This window comes from Narcine bancroftii, chromosome 13 (assembly GCF_036971445.1).
Source record: "Narcine bancroftii isolate sNarBan1 chromosome 13, sNarBan1.hap1, whole genome shotgun sequence".
Classification (NCBI taxonomy): domain Eukaryota; kingdom Metazoa; phylum Chordata; class Chondrichthyes; order Torpediniformes; family Narcinidae; genus Narcine; species Narcine bancroftii.
Window position 1 is genome coordinate 86,431,849 of NC_091481.1, and position 23,924 is coordinate 86,455,772.

At 48.2% G+C, this 23,924-nt stretch overlaps 1 protein-coding gene across 1 annotated transcript; it reads left to right on the forward strand.

Annotated features, from left to right (window-relative positions):
• Window positions 1–22,658, forward strand: LOC138748079 (uncharacterized). Its single transcript, XM_069907772.1, has 7 exons — window positions 1–153; window positions 2,060–3,830; window positions 12,320–12,561; window positions 15,630–15,760; window positions 16,778–16,907; window positions 18,889–19,014; window positions 21,352–22,658. The coding sequence occupies exons 2-7, from the start codon at window positions 2,393–2,395 to the stop codon at window positions 21,487–21,489; spliced, it is 2,205 nt and encodes a 734-aa protein (XP_069763873.1). The 5' UTR covers window positions 1–153; window positions 2,060–2,392; the 3' UTR covers window positions 21,490–22,658.
• The last annotated feature ends 1,266 nt before the right edge of the window (window positions 22,659–23,924 follow it).

The window sequence follows — 23,924 nt, forward strand, 5'->3', positions numbered from 1 at the left end:
GTCCTGGATGGTGGGGTCGGGGTGCGGATGGACCAGGTTTGAGGCTGTCTCTGCCCGGTCTAGCTGACGGAGCGGCTCCGGGGCGGGCTCTCTGCCACCAGGCTCCGCCTGCCTCTGGAGCTGGAGCGCAGAGGGATGGGGATGCGGCGCCGGGTGAGTGTGGAACAGCGCGGGGACCGGTTCGGCCCGACACCCAGAGAGCCAGCCCGAGGCGGAGCCATCCCGGCTGCAATGTGAACGGCCCGCGATGCCGTTTTTCTCCCGGTCCCCGGGAATGTGTTGTTTGTGCGGGACTGCGGGCTCCCCACCCACTACATGGAGATCAGTTTCTCTGCAATGGATGGGGGGTGGGGGGGTCTGTATATGTGTGTGCGTGGGAACACCGACCGACTGCGGTGAAATCCCGGGCCGGGCGCGGGGAACAATGTTACAGACGCCTGACACTCGGACTGGAGCCCCCGCCTCGCTCACTGAGGCAGCCACCCCTCGGCGTCTCCTTGTCCGCGGGATTGGAGAACGGTTGCGCGCTGCACCTCGCTGCAGCGACGGGAACTGCACTCTGGCGTGCGGGGCCTTTCGTGCACGCGCCTTGGGTTCACGCGGAACGGTCCCCGTGTGAGGAGGGAAAAGTAACTTGGGTCGGGCAAGAGGGAGATGGGGTGGGTTTACTGTGGCAGGCCGGTTTGTGGATCTGGGGTAGGGGGACTGGGACCTGGAAGGAGATTCGGGAGACCATTCCAGCAGGGTAAGGCCATTCAGCCCACAATGTTGTGCTGGCCAATGTAAATCTACTCACCAACAATTTAAATTTAGGCAAACAGCAGGGTACCAGGCCCTTCCAGCCCAGGAGCCCGTGCCACCCAATTAACCTACAGCCCTGGCATGTGTTGAAGGGTGCAAAAACTTTTTTGGGTGGTCATTTCAGTTTCCTGTTGATTGAATGTTGGATAATGGGGATTTTTACTGGACTTACTGGGAATGTTCCATGAACTAGAGATTAGGAACTAAAAACGATGTGATTTTGTTAGCCGTGAGGTAGTCTCCTTTGTAGTAATTTACCAGCTCGTGGCAGTGCTTCTTGCTGTAACGGAGTTCTCCTACTTTGCAAAGTGTGAGAACTCTTCCACGGAGAACTCTGTTCCACTTTGGTCGGCAGAATCACAAATGACGATGAGGAAGTGTACAGGAGAGAGAGAGATCAGCTCGTTGAATGGTGTCACTACAACCACCTTGCATTCAACGTTAGCAAAACCAAGGAGATGATTGTGCACTTCAGGAGGAAGTCAGGGGAACACGACCCAGTCCTCGTCGAGGCTCAGTAGTGGAAAGGATCAAGAACTTCAAATTCCTGGCTATCAACATCTCTGAGGATCTGTCCTGAAGCCTCCATGTCGATGCAATCACAAAGAAGGCTCACCAGCGGTTATACTTTGTGACGTGTCTGAGGAGATTTGGTATGCTTCTACAGGTGGACAGTGGAGAGCATTCTGGCTGGTTGCATCACTGCCTGGTATGGAGACGCCAACTCTTAGGACAAGAATAAACTCCAGAGGGTTGTTAATTCAGCCCACGACATCACAGGCACCGGACATCGAGGACACCTACATGAGGCAGTGTCGTAATAAAGTAGCCTCTATCCTTGAGGACCTTCACCACCCAGGCCACACCCTCTTCACTCTACAACCATCAGGAAAAAGGTACAGGAACCTGAAGATGAGCATCCAGCGGCACAAGGACGGCTTCTTCCCCTCCGCCATCAGATTCCTGAATAATCAATGAACCAAAGACACTGCCTCACTTTGTACATTATTTTTATTGATGTTGTAAGGTGGTTTATAGAAATGTTTGCTTTGTGAGGGCTGCTGCAAAACAGTGGCTTTTGTGACTTGTTCATGACTATAAATTCTGTTTCTGAAATGATCAAAGTTTTGTTTTTGCAGGTGTATTGGGGTTTGCTTTGGAGAAACCTCAGGCCCACATTAACCTGTGGGTGAGTTGTAGAAACCTGGGGAGGAGTTGATGAGCAGAACCAAATTCTAACCTTGCTTCCTCTGTTCAGTTCTGTAGGCTGATTCCCATGGGAGACCCCTTCATTCCTGTCTTCAGTGGCTCGGAAGGTTTGAATGAACTCTCCCCATCACGCTGGTGACTGCTCTGAAGAACGAGGAGATGGAGAAAATGTGGGACCTTCTTCAAATGATCTTCTGTTATTGAAAATTGGGGATTGTCGAGAGCTGAGGTCCATAGGCACTGTTGGTGCACCCACCAAAAGCTGGTGCGATTGTGGAGTGGGAAGGAAGAGGCTTGAAGTTGCATAGCCCCACAGGGGAGTTGGGAGGATGGGGTCTTGGTTCTTTCTGTGGGCTTCGGTGAAGAGAGGGCTTTGGTGTTGATGGAAGTGATGCTGTCCGGCTATGGTGCCAGCTGCCTGCCTCCTGGCACTGCAGACCTGGTGAGCAGGTTACCTCCACGGAGCCAGCCTGCTGGCAGACCGTGGGCACCGCTCCTCCCGATGAGGAAAGGTGCCCCGGCCAACAGCTGCTGCTGGAGACGAGGCATTGTCAGCCCGGCCGACAATGCAGGTCGGCGCTTGGAGTCAACTCAGGGGAGGGTCTGCACTGCCGGGGAAGTGGTCAGCGAAGACGGTGACTGCAGCGCCACAGCTCAGATAGAGGGCTGCCCAGCTCTCAGAGCTCCAGCCACTGAGGGGGCAGGGGGTGGGTCCTGTCATGGAGCTGGTCACCATACGGAGACAGGGGGTGAGTCCCACGATGGAACTGGTTCCCACATGGAGGCAGGAGGTGGGTTCCACGACAGAGCTGGTCCCTACACAGAAGCAGGGGGTGGATCCCATAATGGAGCTGGTCCCCACATGGAACCTGGGGGTGGGACCCACGACAGAGCTGGTCCCTGCACGGTGGCAGGGGGTAGGTCCTGTCATGGAGCTGATTCCCATATGGAGGTAGAAGACAGGTTCTGCCATGGAGCTGGTCACACAGAAGAAGGGGGTGGGTCCCCTGACAGAGCTGGTCTGCACACAGAGGCAGGGGGTAGGTCCTGTTCCGGAGCTAGTCCCCACACAGAGGCAAGGGGAGGGTCCCATGACAGAGCAGGACCCTACATGGAAGCAGGGTGTAGGTCCTGTAATGGAACTGATCCCCACAAGAAAGCAGGGGCTGAGTCCCACAATGGAGCTGGTCCCCACTTAAAGGTAGAAGATGGATGCTGTCACGGAGCTGGCCCAATCGTGGAGCCAGAGGGTGGACCCGATCACGGAGCAGGCTTCACATCAGAGAAGCAAGTCAAACAGTATTATGGAGCTGGCCAGAGGAAGAGGTCACAGGGTCGTGAGAACAATGTTGGCAGAGATGGTGTATTTACAAACCTTACAGCACTGCAGCATTGGGGAATCCAGTTTGGCGAAGAGAGTGCCCCAGAAAAGACTGGGTTATCAGCTACCCACCGATGTTCCTGGTGGGAGCACTCCAGTCCCACTTGGCTGGCCCACTCCAGTCCTGTCATCGTCCCACATCCTACAGGCCTGGTAACCATGACGACCATTGCTGGGGCTATCTCAGCCCAGCATCAGGATGAGCAGGAGCCAGAGGAAGCTGGCGATGACTTTGGGACCTTTGAGAAGGCAGGGAACCACGTGGTGTGGGCTGAATCGGTTTGTCCCCTGTGGCTGGAGGGTGAGGAGCCGTTTAGCCAGAACGAGCTCACGACCTTGGGGACCAAGGGGGCAGGCGAGGGCGCGGCCCACCATAGAACATGGAGACCTTGGCCCAAGAACAGCAGAGAAACCGTGCGGCACGCAGCAAGCCTTGACGGTAAACCATGAGCGCCCAGCGCTGGGGGTAATGAGGCCTAGTCTGCAAGGCTCTGGGCTGGTGGGGGAGGAAGGGTCATTGATTACAACCTTTTTAGGATGACAAGTCTATTGGTGGTGAGGCCTGGTCCTCTATTCTTGAGTATGTTTTATGTCTAGCCGAGTAATATGAATATTCCTTTTCCTTTGGGTGTTGTTTCCTCCATATATCCAAAAGTTGCATTTCTTCCATCGATTTAATTATAAATTTGGTTACTTTGTTCTTTCTGTTAATTTTTTTCCCAGTTTTGTCCATATTTGAATCCAAATTCAGGTTGAAATTCTCTCCTATTAATATGTTCCCTTTCGTATCTGCTATCTTCAAAAGGATATCTTGCATAAACTTTTGATCTTCTTCGTTAGGTGAATATACATTGAGTAGATACCAAAACTCCGAATATATCTGACATTTTATCATTACATATCTCCCTGCTGGATCTATTATTTCCTCTTCTATTTTAAATGGCACATTTTTACTAATTCATATAGCTACTCCTCTTGCTTTTGAATTATACGATGCTGCTGTTACATGTCCTACCCAATCTCTCTTTAATTTCTTGTGCTCCAATTCAGTTAAATGTGTTTCTTGCACAAATGCTATATCAATTTTTTCTTTTTTCAGTAAATTTAACAGTTTCTTCCTTTTAATTTGGTTATGTATTCCGTTAATATTTAAAGTCATATAGTTCAACATAGCCATTTTATACTTTGTTTATCTTCCCTTTCCGTTTCTCCATCATTACCTTTCCTTCTTATCCATTTCTGTTTTCTTGTTTTGAATCCTTTATAAGACAACATTCCTAAAACATCAAACATTTTCCTTATTCTCCTATTTAAAACTTCTTTAGCCCCAATCCCCCCTTCCCCTCCTGAGTTGTCCTTTATCCCTTGTCGGACAACCACATCTCCCCTCTCCATTTGGATTTGCGAATTCACTCGCAAGCGTCAGCTGATTTTGCAGTGACCGTAACACCCCCCCACCCAGCCCCCCCCAGAAAAGATTTCAATTTTCATACGTGACAAAGGTCACTCTTTTAATTCCCTCCTTATTCCCTCTATTCCTTTTCCTTCCCTTATTAATTCTTGTCTATACTATCTATATTTTCCTCTAAATACGGATACATTCATGTATGCACATTATACATATACACACGTATACCTCTTTACCCACATACATATAAATCGTGGTCATTTTTACTCTTATTACATGTCTTCATCTCTCTGTTTGTTTTGTAGTTGTTCTGCAAATTTCCTTGCTTCCTCTGGATCCGAGAATAGTTTTTTTTTCCCATAAGATCGTTTTCGATGTTTTGAACTCCTTCCTCCTCTTCAGGAGTTCAAAACTTATGTCTTTTTAGTTTGCAGTCTTTTGTACTCTCGTTACACGTCTTCATCTCTCAGTCTATTTTGTAATTGTTCTGCAAATTTTCGTGCTTCCTCTGGATCCGAGAATAGTCTGTTTTGTTGTCCTGGAATAAATATTTTCAATACCGCTGGATGCTTTAGTATAAATTTATACCCTTTCTTCCATAAAATCGCCTTTGCTGTATTGAACTCCTTTCTCTTCTTCAGGAGTTCAAAACTTATATCTGGATAAATGAAGATTTTTTGCCCTTTGTACTCCAGTGGCTTATTGTCCTCTCTTACTTTTTCCATTGTCTTCTCCAGTACCTTTTCTCTTGTAGTATATTTTAGGAATTTTACTAAAACAGATCTTGGCTTTTGTTGTGATTGTGGTTTAAAGGCCAATGCTCTATGTGCCCTTTCTATTTCCATTTCTTGCTGTAGTTCTGGACATCCTAGGATCCTAGGGATCCAATCTTTTATAAACTCTCTCATATTCTTGCCTTCTTCATCTTCCTTAAGGCCCACTATCTTTATGTTATTTCTTCTGTTATAATTTTCCATTATATCTATTTTCTGAGCTAACAGTTCTTGTGTCTCTTTAACTTTTTTATTAGATTCCTCTAATTTATTTTTTAAGTCCTCTACCTCCATTTCTACTGCTGCTTCTCGTTCTTGCACCTTGTCCATTCTTTTTCCCATTTCTGATAAGGTCATATCTATTTTATTCATTTTCTCTTCTGTGTTGTTTATTCTTCTTCTTAAATCATTAAATTCTTGCGCTTGCCATTCTTTAAATGACTCCATGTATTCTTTGATAAGAGAAAGTATATCCTTTATCTTGCCTTTCCCTTCTTCTTCTATTTCACTGTACTCTTCCTCTTCCTCTGGGTTGGCCATCTGTTGTTTCTTTGTTGCCCTTTTCTTCTCTTCTTTCTTGTTTTCGTTGTCTTCTATGTTCTCCTGTTGCTGCAGGTGTTCTGCAGCTGTCGTTGCCGGCTGTGGAGATCGACTCCCCAGCTGGTCACCCCTCCCGTCGGTGTGTTTTTTTTCATGCGCATTGTGCATGCGCGACTCTTCGCGCATGCGCGGTTGCGCAATTTTACTCGGCTCAGCGAGCCATTTTTGTAGTCCATATTCTACCGACCTGAGGGAGCGGATTTCTCTCTCCACCGCTGGCCTCTTCGAACAGGTAAGGCCTTTTCCTTCATCTTCCGTTGTCTTCTCTTCCTCTCTTCTTACCGTTGGTTTCGACTTTTCTTTTTTCGTCGCCATCTTCTTTCCACCTTTATATTCACTTTACTTTGATTTTTATTTTTGTGCCTTTGTGTTTTGCTTTGTTTTTTCTAACTTTTCTGGAGAGGGCTAGAGTTCACCGTCCGGCCACTACTCCATCACGTGACTCCTCCAGGCCTGGTCCTCAAGGCACTGGGAGCTGATGGGTCTGTTGATACAGACATTTGACATGGCAAATCTGTTGAGTTCTTGGCAATGAGATAATACATGGGCTGAATGTTCTGCGCTGTTAGTGTGGAGTTCTGTTCTCCTTTCAGTTCAGACCTAATGAACCAATCTAAATACCCTTTATTTGCTAGCTTGCATTGCTCAATTGATATACAGTCTCGCTCATAAAGTGTAGATATCAATGAAGATGTGAGCCCCAAACAAGGTCCAAGGCTGCTTGTTGTCCCTTAGTTGTCAGGTCATTTGTATACAGGTACTCTCTGACCTGTGACCTATGCGGCTTACGTCCATCCACACATACAAATGAATTTTTTAAAAATAAGAAAAAATATAAAATTTACGCAGTTTATGATTTTGACAAACTATACCAGAGATATAGGGCATGTAAGAGCCAAAATGTGCGTACTTACCTTGTTATCAGGGTCCATAGGCTGGGCACGGCCATCTTGATTCCTGTGCGCATGCGCGGTGGGTTTGCGTATTGGAGTACAGTGGGCGCTTGCACGAGAGTTAATGGCGCGTTCAATATTGTTAGGATGCTTAACTCTTGCGCGTGCGCCCAAAGAACTCCAATACACAAACCCACTGCCTGTATGCCTATCGAAGACGAGTGCATATATGCACAGTAACCAAGATGGCCACGCCCAGCCTATGGACCCCAGGACGCCGACTAACGAGGTAAGTACGCAATTCCAACATACGTCCATTCCGAGATATGACTGGTCTTCCAGAATGGAACACGGACATATGTCGGGGAGTACCTGTACAGTAGCCAGGCACCATTGATTAGGGATTCACAACAACCTCGTGCTGCAGACCTGTCCTGTATTGATCTTGAGTATCACAGCCATGATGAGCCCAGCAGAAAGTAATCAGGATGGCGCCAGTTCCTCTACATCCATTGTACTCATAATTCGTGACCATTATTTAAATTTAGACGCATAACAGGCCTTTTTGGCCCACAAGCCCATGCTGCCCAATTTACACCTGGCTAACCCACAACCCCTGGTATGTTTTGAATGGTTGGAGGAAACCAGAGCCCCTGGGAAACACTTATGCAGACACAGGGATAACGCACCAACTCCTTACAGACAGCACAGGATTCCAACTCCGGTCCCAATTGCTAACGCTGTAACAGCGTTGCGCTAACCACCACACCAACCGTCCTGCCCCACATGCACATGGTAAAGTTCATGAAGCTGTTTAACAGATATTTTAAGTCCGTTCCCCTGCGGCCATGTTACACAAGACACGATGGTTATGCCCATAGCTGATCTTGGGTAGTTCAGTCCATGGTAAAGTAGTACACTGGCTCTTTTACTGGGTGTGTGCTTTTACACAATTCCTCATTAGCTGCTATTATTCCCAGCTTCCCATGCAAAGTTGGATTGGGAGCACATGGAGAAGCATAGACACATCTGGTCTCTATATTCTAGCTCCCGTTCAGACTATTTCTTCCAGGCTGATTCGGGAGATGAGGAAAGATTGCGTCTTCTGGCACTGCACTCGCTGCAATTCAAGAGAAGAAGAGGGGATCTCATAGAAACATAAAATGATGAAAGGGATATATAGCAGATAGAGGAAGGAAAGTTTTTCCACTGGTAGGCGAGATGAGAACTAGTACTAGATGATGGGGTGGTAAATTGGATGAGTAAGTATGCAGATGATACTAAGATAGGTGGCGTTGTGGACAGTGAGAAAGGTTTTCAAATCTTTCAGAGATTTGGGCAAGTTGGAAGAGTGGGCTGAAAGTTGGCAAATGGAGTTTAATGCTGACAGGTGTGAGGTGCTACATTTTGGCCGGACTAATCAAAATAGGACCTACATGGTGAATGGTCGGGCGTTAAAGAATGCAATTGAACCATGAGATCTAGGAATAATGGCACACAGTTCCCTAAAAGTGGAATCTCAGGTGGATAAGGTGTTGAAGAAGGTTTTTGGAAAGCTGGCCTTTTATAAATCGGAGCTTAGAGTAGAAGAGTTGGGAGGTCATGTTAAAATTCTACAGTTAGAGGAAAGATGTGAACAAAATAGAGAGAAGCTTCACCTGAATGAGACCTGGGTTTCAGCACCTAAATTATAGAGAAAGGTTAAACAAGTTAGGTCTTTATTCCTTGGAGTGTAGAAGGCTGAGGAGGGATTTGATAGAGGTCATTAAAATTTTGAGGGGGATAGGTAGAGTAGATGTGGATAGATATTTTCCATTGAGGATAGGGGAGATTCAAACAAGAAGACAAGAACTGAGTGCCAGGGGGCAAAAGTTTAGGTGCAACACAGGGGGAAGCTTCTTTACACAGAGAGCAGGGTCTGGGTGGAATGAGGTGGAGGCAGGTACAATATTTTAAGAAAGATTTGGATAGGTATGTGGATGTAAAAGGTATGGAGGGTTCTAGGCAGAATGCAGGTCCATGGGACTAGGAGACTATAAGTGCCATGATGGCCTGTTTCCGTGCTGTAATCGTTATATGGTTACGCACAGCCTCAAGTTTCAGGGAAGATAAGGTGGAACTGCTTCCCCCAAAGGGGAGGGAATCTGTGGAATTCTCTGCCCACCATAGTGGCTGCCTCTTTAAATGTATTTAAGGCACAGTCAGATTTATAGGGGAACAAGCAGGGAGATGGATTCCACGGCAAAATCAGCTGTGATCGTATTGAATGGCGAAGCAGGCTCAACGGGCTGGAGAACCAACTCCTGCTCCTTAATCTTGTGTTATTTTTGAGAAGGGGATTTAATGAGGACAGTTTGGAGAGACACTAATCAGTGATGCAAGACTGGTTTGAGGGGCTGAATGGCCTCCCTGTTTCCTTCTCACTCCATGACCCCATCATTCAGCAAACTGGGAGGTATGATTTCTGATCCCCTCCTTCACTTCATTGAGATAGATTGAGTTATTGGGAAATGACACTCCATTCCCCAGTTACCCCACTGGTCTCAGCCTAACAACTTAGTGCTGGGGCTTTTCTCTGTGGAATGACGAAGGATGAGAAGTAATGTAATGCAGGTGATTAACATTATTAGGGGTTTGGACAGGGTGGGCAACCAGCATCTTTATCCTGGGACAGAATAAAGACTGGATCCAAGAGAGGGATTTAGCCCAGAAACACTCCTTTCAGACTGAGTCTGCACGACCTATCAGTACTTAACACCAAGTGACTATAAATCTCTGGTGAGACCACACTTGGAGCATTGCTTTCAGTTCCAGTCATCTCATTACAGGAAGGATGTGGAAACTATGGAGAGGGTGCAGAGATTTACCAGGATGTTGCCTTGATTGGAAACCAAGTCTTATGAGGCAAGATTAACAGAGCTGGGACGTTTCTCTTTGGAGCGATAACGGTTGAGTGGAGACTTAATAGAGGTCGACAAGATTCTGAGAGGTGGACAGCCAGCGTCTTTTTCTCAGGGTGACAATAGCCAACACAAGAGGACCATATAACCATATAACCACTTACAGCACAGAACAGGCCAGTTCGGCCCTACTAGTCCATGCCGTAGCAAATCCCCACCCTCCTAGTCCCACTGACCAGCACCCGGTCCATACCCCTCTAGTCCCCTCCTATCCATGTAACGATCCAGTCTTTCCTTAAATGTAACCCATGATCCCGCCTCGACCACGTCTGCCGGAAGCTCATTCCACATCCCCACCACCCTCTGCGTAAAGAAATTTCCCCTCATGTTCCCCTTATAATTTTCCCCCTTCAATCTTAAACCATGTCCTCTAGTTTGAATCTCCCCCTTTCTTAATTGAAAAAGCCTATCCACATTTACTCTGTCTGTCCCTTTTAAAATCTTAAACACCTCTATCAAGTCCCCTCTCAATCTTCTACGCTCCAGAGAAAAAAGCCCCAGTCTGCACAACCTTTCCCTGTAACTCAGACCCTGAAATCCTGTCAACATTCTCGTGAACCTTCTCTGCACTCTCTCTATTTTGTTTATATCTTTCCTATAATTTGGTGACCAAAATTGTACACAGTACTCCAAATTTGGCCTCACCAATGCCTTGTATAATTTCATCATAACCTCTCTACTCTTGAATTCAATTCTCCAATTTATGAAGGCCAACATTCCAAATGCCTTCTTCACCACACCATCTACCTGTGTATCAGCCTTGAGGGTACTATTTACCATAACTCCTAAATCCCTTTGTTGCTCTGCACTCCTCAATTGTCTACCATTCAATGTATATGATCTATTTAAATTTGCCTTTCCAAAATGAAGCATCTCACATTTATCTGTATTAAATTCCATCAGCCATTTCTCAGCCCACACCTCCAGCCTTCCTAAATCACCTTTTAATCTATGGTAATCTACCTCACTGTCCACAACACCACCAATCTTTGTGTCATCCGCAAACTTGCTTATCCAATTTTCTACCCCTACGTCCAGATCGTTAATATATATAACAAATAATAGTGAACCCAGGACCGAACCCTGAGGAACTCCACTAGTCACCGGCATCCAATTGGACAAACAATTTTCTAACACTACTCTCTGACACCTTCCATCCAACCACTGCTGAATCCATTTCACTACCTCCTTATTTATACCTAATGCTTCCACCTTTTTTCCTAACCTCCTGTGGGGAACTTTGTCAAAAGCTTTACTAAAGTCCAAATAGACAACATCCACAGCTTTCCCTTCATCAACCTTTTTTGTAACTCCCTCGAAGAACTCAATCAGGTTTGTCAAGCATGATCTACCCCTGACAAAACCATGCTGATTACTCCCTATCAATCCTTGTACCTCCAAAAATTTGCAAATAGCATCCCTCCGAACACTTTCCATCAACTTGCCCACCACAGACGTCAGACTTACAGGCCTATAATTCCCAGGTTTGCAGAGGAACTACATGCGCCACCCTCCAATCCTTTGGTACCACCCCCGTGGCCAGTGACATCCTAAATATCTCTGTTAAGGACATGTGTTTAAGGTGAGGGGAGGAAAGTTTAGGGGAGACGTCAGAGGTGGGTTTATTTCACAGCTAAGAACTTAAAAAATAGGAGCAAGGGTCGGCCATTTGGCCCATCAAGCCTGTTCTGCCATTGATCAGCTCATCTCCACTGACCTGCCTTTTCCCCATATCCCCTTACTCTGTAAAAACCTATCCAACTTTGTCTTATATTTACTGAGGTCGCCTTCACTGCTTCAGTAGGTAGCAAATTCCACAGATTCACCCCCCCCCTCTAAGAAAAGCAATTATTCCTCATCTCTGTCCTAAATCTACTCTCCTACATCTTGACACTATGTCCCCCAGATCTGGCCTCCCCCACCAATGGGAACAACTTACCTACCTCTATCTTATTTATGCCTTTCATAATTTTATATGTTTCTATAAGATCCCCTCTCATTCTTCTAAATGAGAGGGGATCTTACAGAGTAGTGGGTGCCTGGAATGCATTCTTGGTGTTGGGGGGGGGGGGGTGGGGGGGGTGGGTGGTGATGGAGGCTGGTACAATTTTGACATTAAAAACAACTCTTAGAAACTTAGATGTAAGAAAAATAGAGGATTATGGGTGCGAGGGATTATTTACATGGGCTGGCACAACATCATGGGCTGAAGGGCCATAATGTGCTGGAATGTTCTATATACACAAGGAAAGCAAGGGTCATGTTGTTCCAGACGTTGGTTTGTCATCCTCCAGGATCCTCGGCCAGAGCGGTGGGAAGCTGGGAGAGCAAGACCCCTCACCTCAGCAACACCCTAACCCCCGGAGGAGACTGGAGACCCTTCCACAGCATCAGCCAGGACAGCAGCCTCAGTTCCTGCTCACGGAATGTGCGGGGGCAGGTGAAGGATGGGGATGGGGAGCAGTGGTGGTCCACCAGCTCGCTAGAGGGGTCTGCATTCCCGGTGGCAGCCCCTCCCAAGTCTTCGCTGGGCAAGGTGAGTGGCCCAAGAGACAAGGCACTGCATTCACCTTCACGCATCCCAACTTGTAACGCTGCGTGACACGCTTTCTCCAGCATCTCCTTAAAAGGTGCAGATATGCAGATTGGCAGCGGGTAACTTCGCCTCCTGCCTCATCGTCCAATGCTAGAAAGGCCTTGGTATTTCATCATCTGAACCCTAGTGTCAACATAAGCAAATGAAATGGGGAAAATTCTCCTTGCGTTGAATAAAGAGCTTCAAGGGGGAAAAGCAGATTGGAAGAGTGTCTTTAACATTGGAAAATGTCCCAGGGTGTTTCATGGTTTAAAGATTTGTTATTGTCATGTAATAACGACAAAGTAATATTACACAGAACTTGTTTTCATCTGCTGGAAGGCAGACAGATTCGCCATCGGCAAAGATTACCCGGCGCCCCTTACAGAGAAGCAAAAAAGAGCCCCCTTCAGAGACACCGAGTGTCCGTGGATTCACCTCCAAAGCTCTCCCAGCCACAAGAGTCCAGTCCAAACCATCGGCAACCCGACCTCCAGATCTGATCAGGAACCCTTCAGTGCCATCAGCACCTCCTTTCTTCCTGGTTCCAGTACCTGGTACCCCTTCAGCTAGTCTTGAGCCAGTCTCCAGCAGTCCACAGCCCGATCCATAGCTGAATCCTTTGACCGCAGCCAGCAGCCCGCATCCTGTGTGGGTTCCTCACCTTGAGTCACCAACAGCTCACCACCTGTGTGTTCCTCAGCCTCGGAGCCCCTCGTTGGTCCGCTGCGTGGTCACTGTTTTGATCATTAGATAACAGATACTGGAGATTGGAGGTTAAGCGTCCTGTTAGAAGGGATGGGTTTGAGGAGTATCAGAAGTCACAAAGGCCTAACAGCCCTTTAAATTTAGACATACAGCACGGTAACAGACCATTTTGGCCCACGAGCCCATGCCACTCAATTTACACCCAATTAACCTACACCCCCAGAATGTTTCAAACAGTGTAAGGAAACCAGAGCCGTTGGAGAAAACCCATGCGGATGGATGGAGGGAGAATGTAGAAACTCCTTAGAGACAGCACTGAATTTGAACCCCGGTCCCAATCACTGGCGCTGTGCCTGTCACGAAGTGCTATCAGTGATGCACCTGTAAAAGTTGACGAGGGGCAAAGGGAACCTCCCAAACCTTCTGAGTCTCTTGCAGAGCAACATTATTGGTGTTGGAGGGTGAGACTGCTGGCTTTGGGGAGGAACCAAGGTCGGCCGGGCAGGAGGAAATGCCTCCAAGGAAATTGGTGAATGTGCCAGTCTTGGAGATCTGCAGGGTTCACTGGGGGAACGAGGAAATGGAATAGGTCGTGGAGACGTTCAAATGCAACAGTTTGGTGCCTTGCTAAACAAAATAGATACAAGGCAAAAAGATTCAATCCAAAAATCAGGGACTGGACACCAGTAGGTGCTGTTGCCTTACAGAGTGTGGAAGAATGAAAGGAGACTTGAGAGGCTTAGATAAGGTTGTCAGCCAGTGCATGTTTCCCAGGGTAGGATCAGCAAACACCAGAGGACATCTATACAAGATGAAGGGAGGGAAGTTTAGGGGAGACATCAGGGGTACGTTTTTTACACAGAGAGTTGTGACTGCCTGGAATGCCTTGCCGGAGTGGTGATGGAGGCTGGAACGTAAGGGGCATTTAAGAGGTTCTTAGACAGGCACATGAAAGTTTAAAAAAGAGGGTTACAAGTTAAGAAGGGTTTAGTCCTTTTTTTGAAGGAATATACGGGTTGGCACTGCATTGAGGGTTGAAGGGCCTGTACTGCGCTATAGTTCTCTGTTCTAATGGCACAAGGTTCTCATCAAACACTGTCTGTCAGGATTTGTACATTCCTCCCGTGTCAGCTTTTCCCTGAGGGCTCCAGTTTCCTCTTACCGTTCAAAACGGACCGGGTTTGTAACTGGGCAGCTATCTCTAAATTAAACCCTCGTTCAATCCTGACTACCCCTTACCTCCTGTTATGGGAGGAACAAGTTCGACAAGACTGCAGATGGATCGATTGTTAACCACAGTGTTTATTTGCCCGGGAGGGAAATTCACCACAGAATCGGTCACAGTAGATGCAACAACGCATGAACAATAAAGTGCGCTAGATCGAGATGGAGAGCAGATAAATTTGCCACCCTTCAACCTGGTGCAGGTACGGCTCTGACCTCAGTACAAAAACGACTTGTCAGTGTGTTCCTGGCACACACCTTGGGATCGGTTCTCCAGCTCAGCTTTGCTCCTTGGGGAAAAGAGAGTGACAGCTCCATGTGTTGGAGCTGGTCAGTGGGGTCGGCCCAAGTGATTAGTCTAGTTGGTCTTGACCTTGAGTGACCAGGTTCCTGCCGATGAGATCCCCTGACCCTCCACACCCACTCCCACGGCTGCCTGTGTGGCGTTTGCACGTTGTCCCTGTGCTCTGGATTTGCTCCCACATCGGGCCAGTTTATGGCTGCTTTCAATTACACCCTTGGGAGTGGGTGATGGACACCTGAGGGTGGGTGAGGCTGTAGTTTATGCAAGAAAAAAAAAGTTTCCACAGTACCGATCTTCTCAGGGTCCCAGAGTCGTTTAAGGTCATTCGGGGAGGTTCAAGAGCCTGATCGCTGTAAGGGAGAAAAATGCTGTTCTTGAGCCGAGAGGTGCTGGGACATCAGGCCTTTGGACCTTCTGCCTGAAGGGAGCAGTGAGAAGAGGTGGTGGGGGTCTTTTCAGGTGTTGATTCTGGGATGATCTTCTCAAGCAATCACAATCTGAGTTAGCGTGTGGTCCAAAGCCAAGGTGTCTGAGGGCTGCGCTGATCTCCTCTTCCAGCCAAAACTTCCTGGGTTTTGGCAGTGGCGAAAAGGTTTGTTCTGCTCTGCTCACTGGTTACCCAGGACTCTGTACTGACCCTGAAGAAGGGCTCAGGCCCGAAACATCGGTAATCTATCGTTACCTCTTATGGACATTGCGAGACCAGCTGACTTCTGTGTGTTTTTATTATAATCACCGTGTCTGCAGACTTTAGTGTTTCACTCTGTACTGACTCAACCCTGTTTCATTCCAGAAGAGGCTAGAGTCCGTGTTCCACTCCTGCTTCCCCAGTGTCACTTCCATCAGAAGCACGGGTGACACATTCCCCACACTGGAACAGATTCTGGGCAGCACCGGGGAGAGGGGTGACGATGGATTGTTGAGGTAATGGTCGCCTACCTGCACCCTGCATGGGGCTCGCACATTACAGATGATTCAAAGGTTGGAGGGGTTGTGGAATTACAGAAGAAAAACCACGTGTCTTTCTGTGAATCGGTGGGAACTCCACCTGATTAATTGATAAAACTCCAGAAATGCTGGAGGAACTCAGTCAGACTCGCAGCATCCGTAAGAGGTAAAGATATATTACTGTCGTTTCGGTCCTGAGCCTTAAAAGGGTCATATATCTTTACCTCCAAGATTTGGGGACAGATTGGAGGGGGGAGGGGTGTGGTGATGAAGTTTGGGGACAGATGGAGTCCTACATGGTTTGGAGACAGACACGGCGGTATGAAGTTTGGGGATAGAGTGAGGGGTGAAGAGGTTTGGGGTCATATGGGGGTGGTACAGAGTTTGGGGACAGATGGAGGGTGGTACAAGGTTTGGAGACAGATTGAGGGTGGTACAGAGTTTGGGGACAGATGGAGGGGTGATGAGGTTTGGGGACAGACAGAGGGTGGTACAGAGTTTGGGGATGGATGGTGGGTGATGAGGTTTGGGGACAGATTGAGGGTGGTACAAGGTTTGGGGACAGATTGAGGGTGGTACAAGGTTTGGGGACAGATGGGGTGGTACAGAGTTTGGAGATGGATGGGGTGTGGTACAAGGTTTGGGGACAGATGGGGGTGATGAGGTTTGGGGATGGATGAGGGGGTGGTACAAGGTTTGGGGATAGATGGGGTGACAAGGTTTGGGGACATGTGGGGGTGACAAGGTTTGAGGATGGATGGGGGTGACGAGGTTTGGGGACAGATGAGGGGGTGGTACAAGGTTTGGGGACAGATGGGAGTGACGAGGTTTGGGGATATGTGGGGGTGACAAGGTTTGGGGACAGATGAGGGGGTGGTATAAGTGTGGGGATGGATGAGGGGGTGGTATGAGTTTGGGGACAGACAAGAGCAGGAGCCATGGTATGGGGACAGATACTGCTTGGACTCTTTTCTTCTGACCATTCCGTTACAGCCGCCCGGCCTGTGAGCTCTGGAGTCTGATCCAGGACATTGATGCAGTTGTGAGCCTGAAGCACAAGCAGACGGGATGTTGGAGCCATCGGCTCCTCCTGGCATCTCTCCACATTGATCCTGGTGACGCGGTGAGACCTGGCTCTATCATCTTCAGCTGTGGTGGGTGGTGGGGAGAAGGCTGTTCAAAGGAAACCAGAGCATCCAGAGAAAACCTGTGCAGACTCGGGAAGAACATACAAACTCCTTTACAGAGAGCGTGGGATTCGAACCCTAGTCTTGAATGCTAGCACTATAACAGCATTGCGCCAACTGTGCTGCCCACATGCTAGATCTGATACAACACTTCTCTGGAAAATAAATTAAACTCCAGCATATGAAACAAAAGCAGAAATATTTGCAAAAAATTAAGGGAGGGAAGTTTAGGGAGACATCAGGGGTACTTTTTTTTTAACACAGAGTATTGTTGGGGCCTGGAATGCATTGCCAGGGATGGTGGTGGGGGCTGGACATTAGGGGCATTTAAGAGACTCTTAGACAGGCCCATGGATGGAAGAAAAATAGAGGCTTATGGGGTCAGGAGGTTTTGTTTTTTGTAGGTTGGCACATCGAGGGCTGTAGTGTTCTCTTTTGTAAATCCTCTCCCCTCCCCCCCCCACTGGTTCTCTATGTATATATTCCTCTTCCCTTTTTCTCTTTATTTCTCTAATGCCAGAGAATGCCAGTTCAGCATTTATAAAAGCATTTGGATGAGGACATGGATAGAAAAATATTTAGAGGGGAGCAACACTCCTTACCAGAAGAACTCAGTGGGTCAACCAGCGTCAGAATGGTTTTTGGGGCGGCCAGTTAGCGTAGCGGTTTGCACAACGCTGTTTCAGCGCCGACTATCGAGACCGGGGTTCGAATCCTGCGCTGTCTGTAAGGAGTTTGTACGTCCTCCCCGTATCTGCGTGGGTTTCCTCCGGGGGCTCTGGTTTCCTCCTGCCATTCGAAAGATACCGGGGGTTGCAGATGAATGGGGTGTAAACTGGGTGCAGGTTCATGGGGTGTAAACTGGGTGCAGGTTAATGGGGTGTAAACTGGGTGCAGGTTAATGGGGTGTAAACTGGGTGCAGGTTCATGGGTGTAAACTGGGTGAAGGTTCATGGGGTGTAAACTGGGTGCAGGTTCATGGGGTGTAAACTGGGTGCAGGTTCATGGGGTGTAAACTGGGTGAAGGTTCATGGGTGTAAACTGGGAGAAGGTTCATGGGGTGTAAACTGGGTGCAGGTTCATGGGGTGTAAACTGGGTGCAGGTTCATGGGGTGTAAACTGGGTGCAGGTTCATGGGGTGTAAACTGGGTGCAGGTTCATGGGGTGTAAACTGGGTGCAGGTTCATGGGGTGTAAACTGTTCCTGAATCCAGAGATGCTGGTCTTCAGGCTTCTGTATCTTCTGCCCGAAGGGAGCGGTGGGAGCAGGGGGATGGGGGTCCTTTATGGGGTTGGCTGCCTTCTTCAAGGAATAAAGCAGAATGAGGCAGAGGCAGGAAATCTCAGAATTCAGACAAGGCTGAGGGATAGGGTCGGTGTCAGAACAAGTCTTAGCAGGGGCCATTAGGGTAACCATGGGGGGCACAATCTGATGTTCGAAAACTCATTCAGCCCGGGGGGGTGGTGCTGCCTACCTTCGTACCACGAACCTCCTCCATGCGCTGCTGCCACCTTCCCCCTTTCCCCTCCCTCCGACATACAAACGTGCTGCTAATATTGCGTGGAGACTAGTCCCGCTAGTGACACTAATGCTGCAGGTGGGGAAGGGGGGGGTCGCAATAGCTTGTTTGGGGGGGGCAATGCCCGCAAATGTCTCCCTTTGGTGCCCACCCTGCTGGAGAAGGAATCCAGACCAACAAAAGGTGTTAATTGCATATGATAAGGGGAGAGGTGAGAATTTATTGTGTCTGTGAAAGGAGATGGGGAAAAGGGAGAAACAGAGGTAGGTCAGCACACACTAGTTGGGCCAAAGGGCCTGTTTCCCTGCTGAAAATCTCCCTGACTCTATCTGCTGCCCATGTTCTTAGCCTCCCCCGTCAACAGCTTTGCCTCTAATTGCCTTCTCTCTGGATTCCAGAATCTTCCGGCAGTCCATGCAACAACACAGGCTTCCCTCTCTCAACCTTCAAGAGACAAGAGATTGGAGTTGTCCCGTTCCCCAGCTGTCTCAGGCTGGGAATCCAGGGAGTTGTCGGTGACCAAGGTAGGTCAGATGGGATGAGGCAGAGCCCTTCCAAATCTTTGCCAGAGGACTATGGCTGCAGGAACAAAGGAGTGGGAAGAACACACTCATTCCTGTTGGGGGGGGTGGGAAGCAATTGGCCTGAAAAAAGATCATCATCTAGCCCCAGACTTAGGAGGGAGGGGAGGGGGGGGGAAGAAAATGGCACTGTATATATTTGAAAAGGAAAAAGTATGTATCATGGTTAATGTGGTTTATGGTGTGAAAAATAAAAAAATTTTTTTTAAAAATCTAGCCCCAGACTTTCTCACCCCAACCCTCACACTGGGCTCCCCCCCCCCCACCATTCCCAACTAGCTGATGACTTTCTGCTCTTGCTCTCTCATGTCTCCCCCGTCCCACCCCAAACTGATCCTTTGTCTCCTCCAATCTTCTCCATGGCCGACAAGTGTTTCTCTGATAACTGTCACTCAGCCGGAAGTTACCAAGGCGCAAAATCCAGTGAACAAAAAATATTCCAGCACAGTGCAGGGCCACAATGCTGAGCCAACCCATGTAAACCTACTCCACAACAATTTAACTCTTCCCTCCCTCACACCTACTGGAGAAACTCAGCAGGTCATGCAGCATCCACAGGAAGGAAAGGGTAACCAATGTTTCAGGCCTGAGCCTTTGGTCAAGGTATGAGCAGAAAGCTCTAAAGGTGGGGGGAGGAGAGGAGAGAGCATGGGGCAGGGGGAGAAGCACAGGCCAATAGGTAAGAGGTGGTAGAGGAGGTAGTGCTGAGGATACAGAAAGGCTGCAGAGAGACGGATAGATGAGGAGAACGGGCAGAGAGACGGCAGAGGAAATACAATGTTGGAAAGTGGACGGTCGTGCCCTGTGCTAGAAGAAATAGACGGGCAGACTATTAATTAGATGGGAAGAAAAATCAAAATTCTGAGGTGCAAAGGGACTTGGGAGTCCTCATGCAGGATACCCTAAAGGTTAACCTCCAGGCTGAGTCGGAGGCGAATGGAATGTTGGCGTTCATTTCGAAAGGAGTAGAATACAAGAGCAGGGATGTGATGTTGAAGCTTTATAAGGCTCTGGTGAGATCTCACGTGGAGACTATGTATAGTTTTGGGCTCCTTATTTGAGGAAAAAACGTGCTGGTATAGGAGAAGGTTCAGAGAAGGCTTGCTAGAATGATACAAGGATTGAAAGGGTTAGTATACGAGGGACGATGGTCGGCTCTTGGTCTGGACTCGTTGGGGTACAGATGGATGAAGGGGAACCTCATTAAGGCATTTCGAATGCTGAAAGGCCTGGACCCAGTAGATGTGGCCAGGGTGTTTCCCATGGTCGGGGAGTCAAGGACAAGGGGGCACAACTTCAGGATAAAAGGGCGTCGATTTAAAAGAGAGATGTGTAAATATTTCATTAGCCAGAGGGTCATGAGTAGGTGGAACCTGTTGCCACAGGCGGCTGTGGAAGTGAGGTCATTGGGTGTATTTAAGGCAGAGATTGACAGGTATTTGATTAGTCAGGGCATCAAGGGTTATGGGAAGAAAGCCGGGGACTGGGGCTGAGTGGGAGGATGGATCAGCTCATGGTTATAATGGCAGAGCAGACTCGATGGGCCGACTTCTGCTCCTAGATCTTGCAATCTCCATTTGTCTTACGTCGGAAGAAGGGACAAGGGAGTGGAGGAGAAGAGGAAGGAAGAGGCGGGGAGGAGTGGAGGGAGGAAGCGGCAGAGGAGGAGAGGAGGGAGGAAGGGGCAGGGGAGGAGGGAATAAGGGCAGGGAGAGGAGGGAGGAAGGGGCAAGGGGAGGAGAGGAGAGAATAAGGGCAGGGAGAGGAGGGAGGAAGCAGCAAGGGAGAAGGGAGGAAGGGGCGGGGAGGAGAGGAGGGAGGAAGGGGCAGGGGAGGAGAGGAGGGAGGAAGGGGCAGGGGAGGAGAGGAGGGAGGAAGGGGCAAGGGAGGAGAGGAGGGAGGAAGCAGCAGGGGAGAAGGGAGGAAGGGGCAAGGGAGGAGAGGAGGGAGGAAGGGAAGAGGCAGGGAGAGGAGGGAGGAAGGGAAGAGGTAGGGAGAGGAGGGAGGAAGCGGCAGGGGAGGAGGGAGGAAGGGGCAAGGGGTGAAGTACAGGCCAACAGGTAAGAGACTCTATGGATAGAGGTGGGATGGTAGAAAAGAAGAAAGCTGAGGTGATAGGGGAGGGGTGGCTCTCCGAATGGAGAGGGAAGGGAAGCTGGAGGAAAGGAGACAGGGGGATGGGGAGAGAGGGAAGGGAGGAGGTTAACAGAAACTGGAGAAGCATCAACAGAGTTAAGTTTAACTCTCTCCCTGCTGAGCCTGTGCTTTCTTTTGCTCCAGCACTCCTTCCCTCAGTACCAGATGAATGGCTTCAGCCCGAGCCACCGCATCCAGGCCTTCTTTCACCAATGGACACAAACCGAGAGAGACAGGAGGAGCAAGACTCTGCATGACGCCAGCAGGAACTTCGCCGATTAGGGAGCCAGAGAATCCCTCGCCTATTTCTCTGTGAAACTCACCTGCACAGACTTGTCTCCAAGTTGTGACATTCAATATTTTAACAAAAAAGGATGGTTTCCCCTCAGGAAGGGTGGAAGGCAGCAGGGGTAGAAGTGATGGGGGAGGGTGGGGGTAAGGATTGTGGAACGACTGATCTTCCTTAAGGGCAGCATTGTTAGTGTAGCGGTTAGAGCGACATTGTTACAGTGACCTGGGTTCGAATCCGGTGCTGTCTGTAAGGAGTTTGTGCGTTCTTCCTGTGTCTGCGTGGGTTTTCCCCGGGGGCTCCAGTTTTCTCCCATCATTCAAAACATTCCAGGGGTTGTAGGTTAATTGGGTTCAAATTGTGAGGGCACAGGCTTGTGGGGCGAGAGGGCCTGTTACCATGCTGTACGTCTAAATTAAAATATTTAAGGAATAGACCCAAATCCTTGAACCCAGGACTGCTACAAGGTCATGATGTTGGCAAAGACACCCAGTTCCTTGATAAATCCCACCTGGAACCTCCTCCCAGTCTAACCTGCAGGAGTATAAAGTATCTGAGCTGCCACACATCCTCAAAGATTGAAGGGGATTCATTTCCAATGGTAAGAAAATGCCAAGATGCATTAGCTTGATGGAGATGATGGAATAGATTCAAGGGGTTGAAGGGCCACCAGTTCTTCATTGGCTATGCTAATTACACTGGGAAATGAAGAATTTGCTTCCTGAACACTTTTGGGTGTATTTTATGGATTTTTGGCCGCTAATCACAAAAAGCACCTTAAGATTTTCATATCATATACTGCTTTTTTTGATCTGCCTCAAGTCTGCTTCAAGCATACAAAACCATGAAGGGCTTCACGTCACCGAAAATTCATTCTCTGCATTCACACTTGGATTTCTTCCCTGCTGATCTTGGTGCCGTCAGTGACGAACACGGTGAAAAGTTTCACCAGGGCATTGCGACCATGGAAATGCAGTATCGTGGCAACTGGAATCCATCAATCCCGGCCAACTATTGTTGGACACTGACATGAAAGGCATCAGATGTTGAGTACAAACAAAATTCAGCGGCGAAACATTTTTAGGTCACTTGAACTAATTCAATATGCCAGGATCATTAAGTGATTAAACATGTGAAATTCAATAAAAGTTAATTTAATGTTTCTCCAACTTCCTACGTGATTCAGAAAATTAGGGTGCTCGGTGTCTGTGGGACCTCAAGCAGTAAAGTCCTGGAAAGTGGATGGGGTGTGGCTGGAGGACCTTTCCCATTTGGACAAGAAGAACAGAGCCCACTTTGGATACCCCTCTGCCACGAGCTATGGGTGACCCCAGAAGTGAAGGGCATCTCCTTCCTGGCACCTTTATTTCTAGTGGAGTCCTCGGTTGAGGATACCATGGCGGGTGGCTGGCACAGATTTGTTGGACAGAATGGCCTGTTTCCATGCAGTTGCTTAAAAGCCATGGGGCCCCAGCAGTCCATTTGGCCCATTGAGTTCATGATACCATTTGGTGCCAGTCCCTAATCCCAGTGTACTCTCACATTCTGATCTCACTGAGATTGAACCCTTTTCCCCCACGAGACCTGGAGGAATTGTTGGTGGTCCATGGATGACCCAACGATTTGGGACATGAGAGAAATCAGAACAGATGGAGGAAACCCACACGGTCCTACAGTGAACGTGCAAACTCTGCGCAGAGAGCGCCAGAGGTGAGAGTCAAACCGCAGCATCTCCACCCGCAGAGTCACCGTGACATGTCACTTCTCCTGTTGCACCAGGATGTGAGGGTCACATGCACAATCCCACCCAGACCCCTTGCATGGACAACCCACAGGTTACCTGGAAATCTCAGTGGGAAATACCTTCCCACTGGATTTGTTGGAATAACCTGACAAAGTCAAACAGTAATCCTGACATTTACAATAAATCACTTGGGGATTTTATAGACAAGTTGTTAACAATTTAAAAAGCACCCTTCTGCAAATTAGCAGTTTTTCCAACTCTCCATAACTATCTGAGAGGTTCTGGCAATTTAAAGGATGGATGTCCCTCTTCGGATATACTTTGGATTTTACTTCTGGGAAATGGTTCCATTTTGGACACTTATGCAGACAAAAACCAGAAGAAAAACTGTGGGAGCATTTTAAAGAAAAGCTTTTTATATTTTAATTATAGAAATATTAGAGGTGGGAAAATAAGAGTGAAAGGTTATTTAATAAACAAAGTCAAACTTGGTGTCCAATTGGGGAAGAGGAAGAACATTGGTGACCGCACCTGAATCGGATCATCAATTTCGTTGAAACAGAGTTTGTCATACCAAATTAATAAGATTGCTAACTGCATGGTATGGGATTACTCATCCCACAGGCCTGGACAGCGTAGATGTGGAAAGGACTAGGCAAAAAAAATGGTTCAGCACAGGCCAAA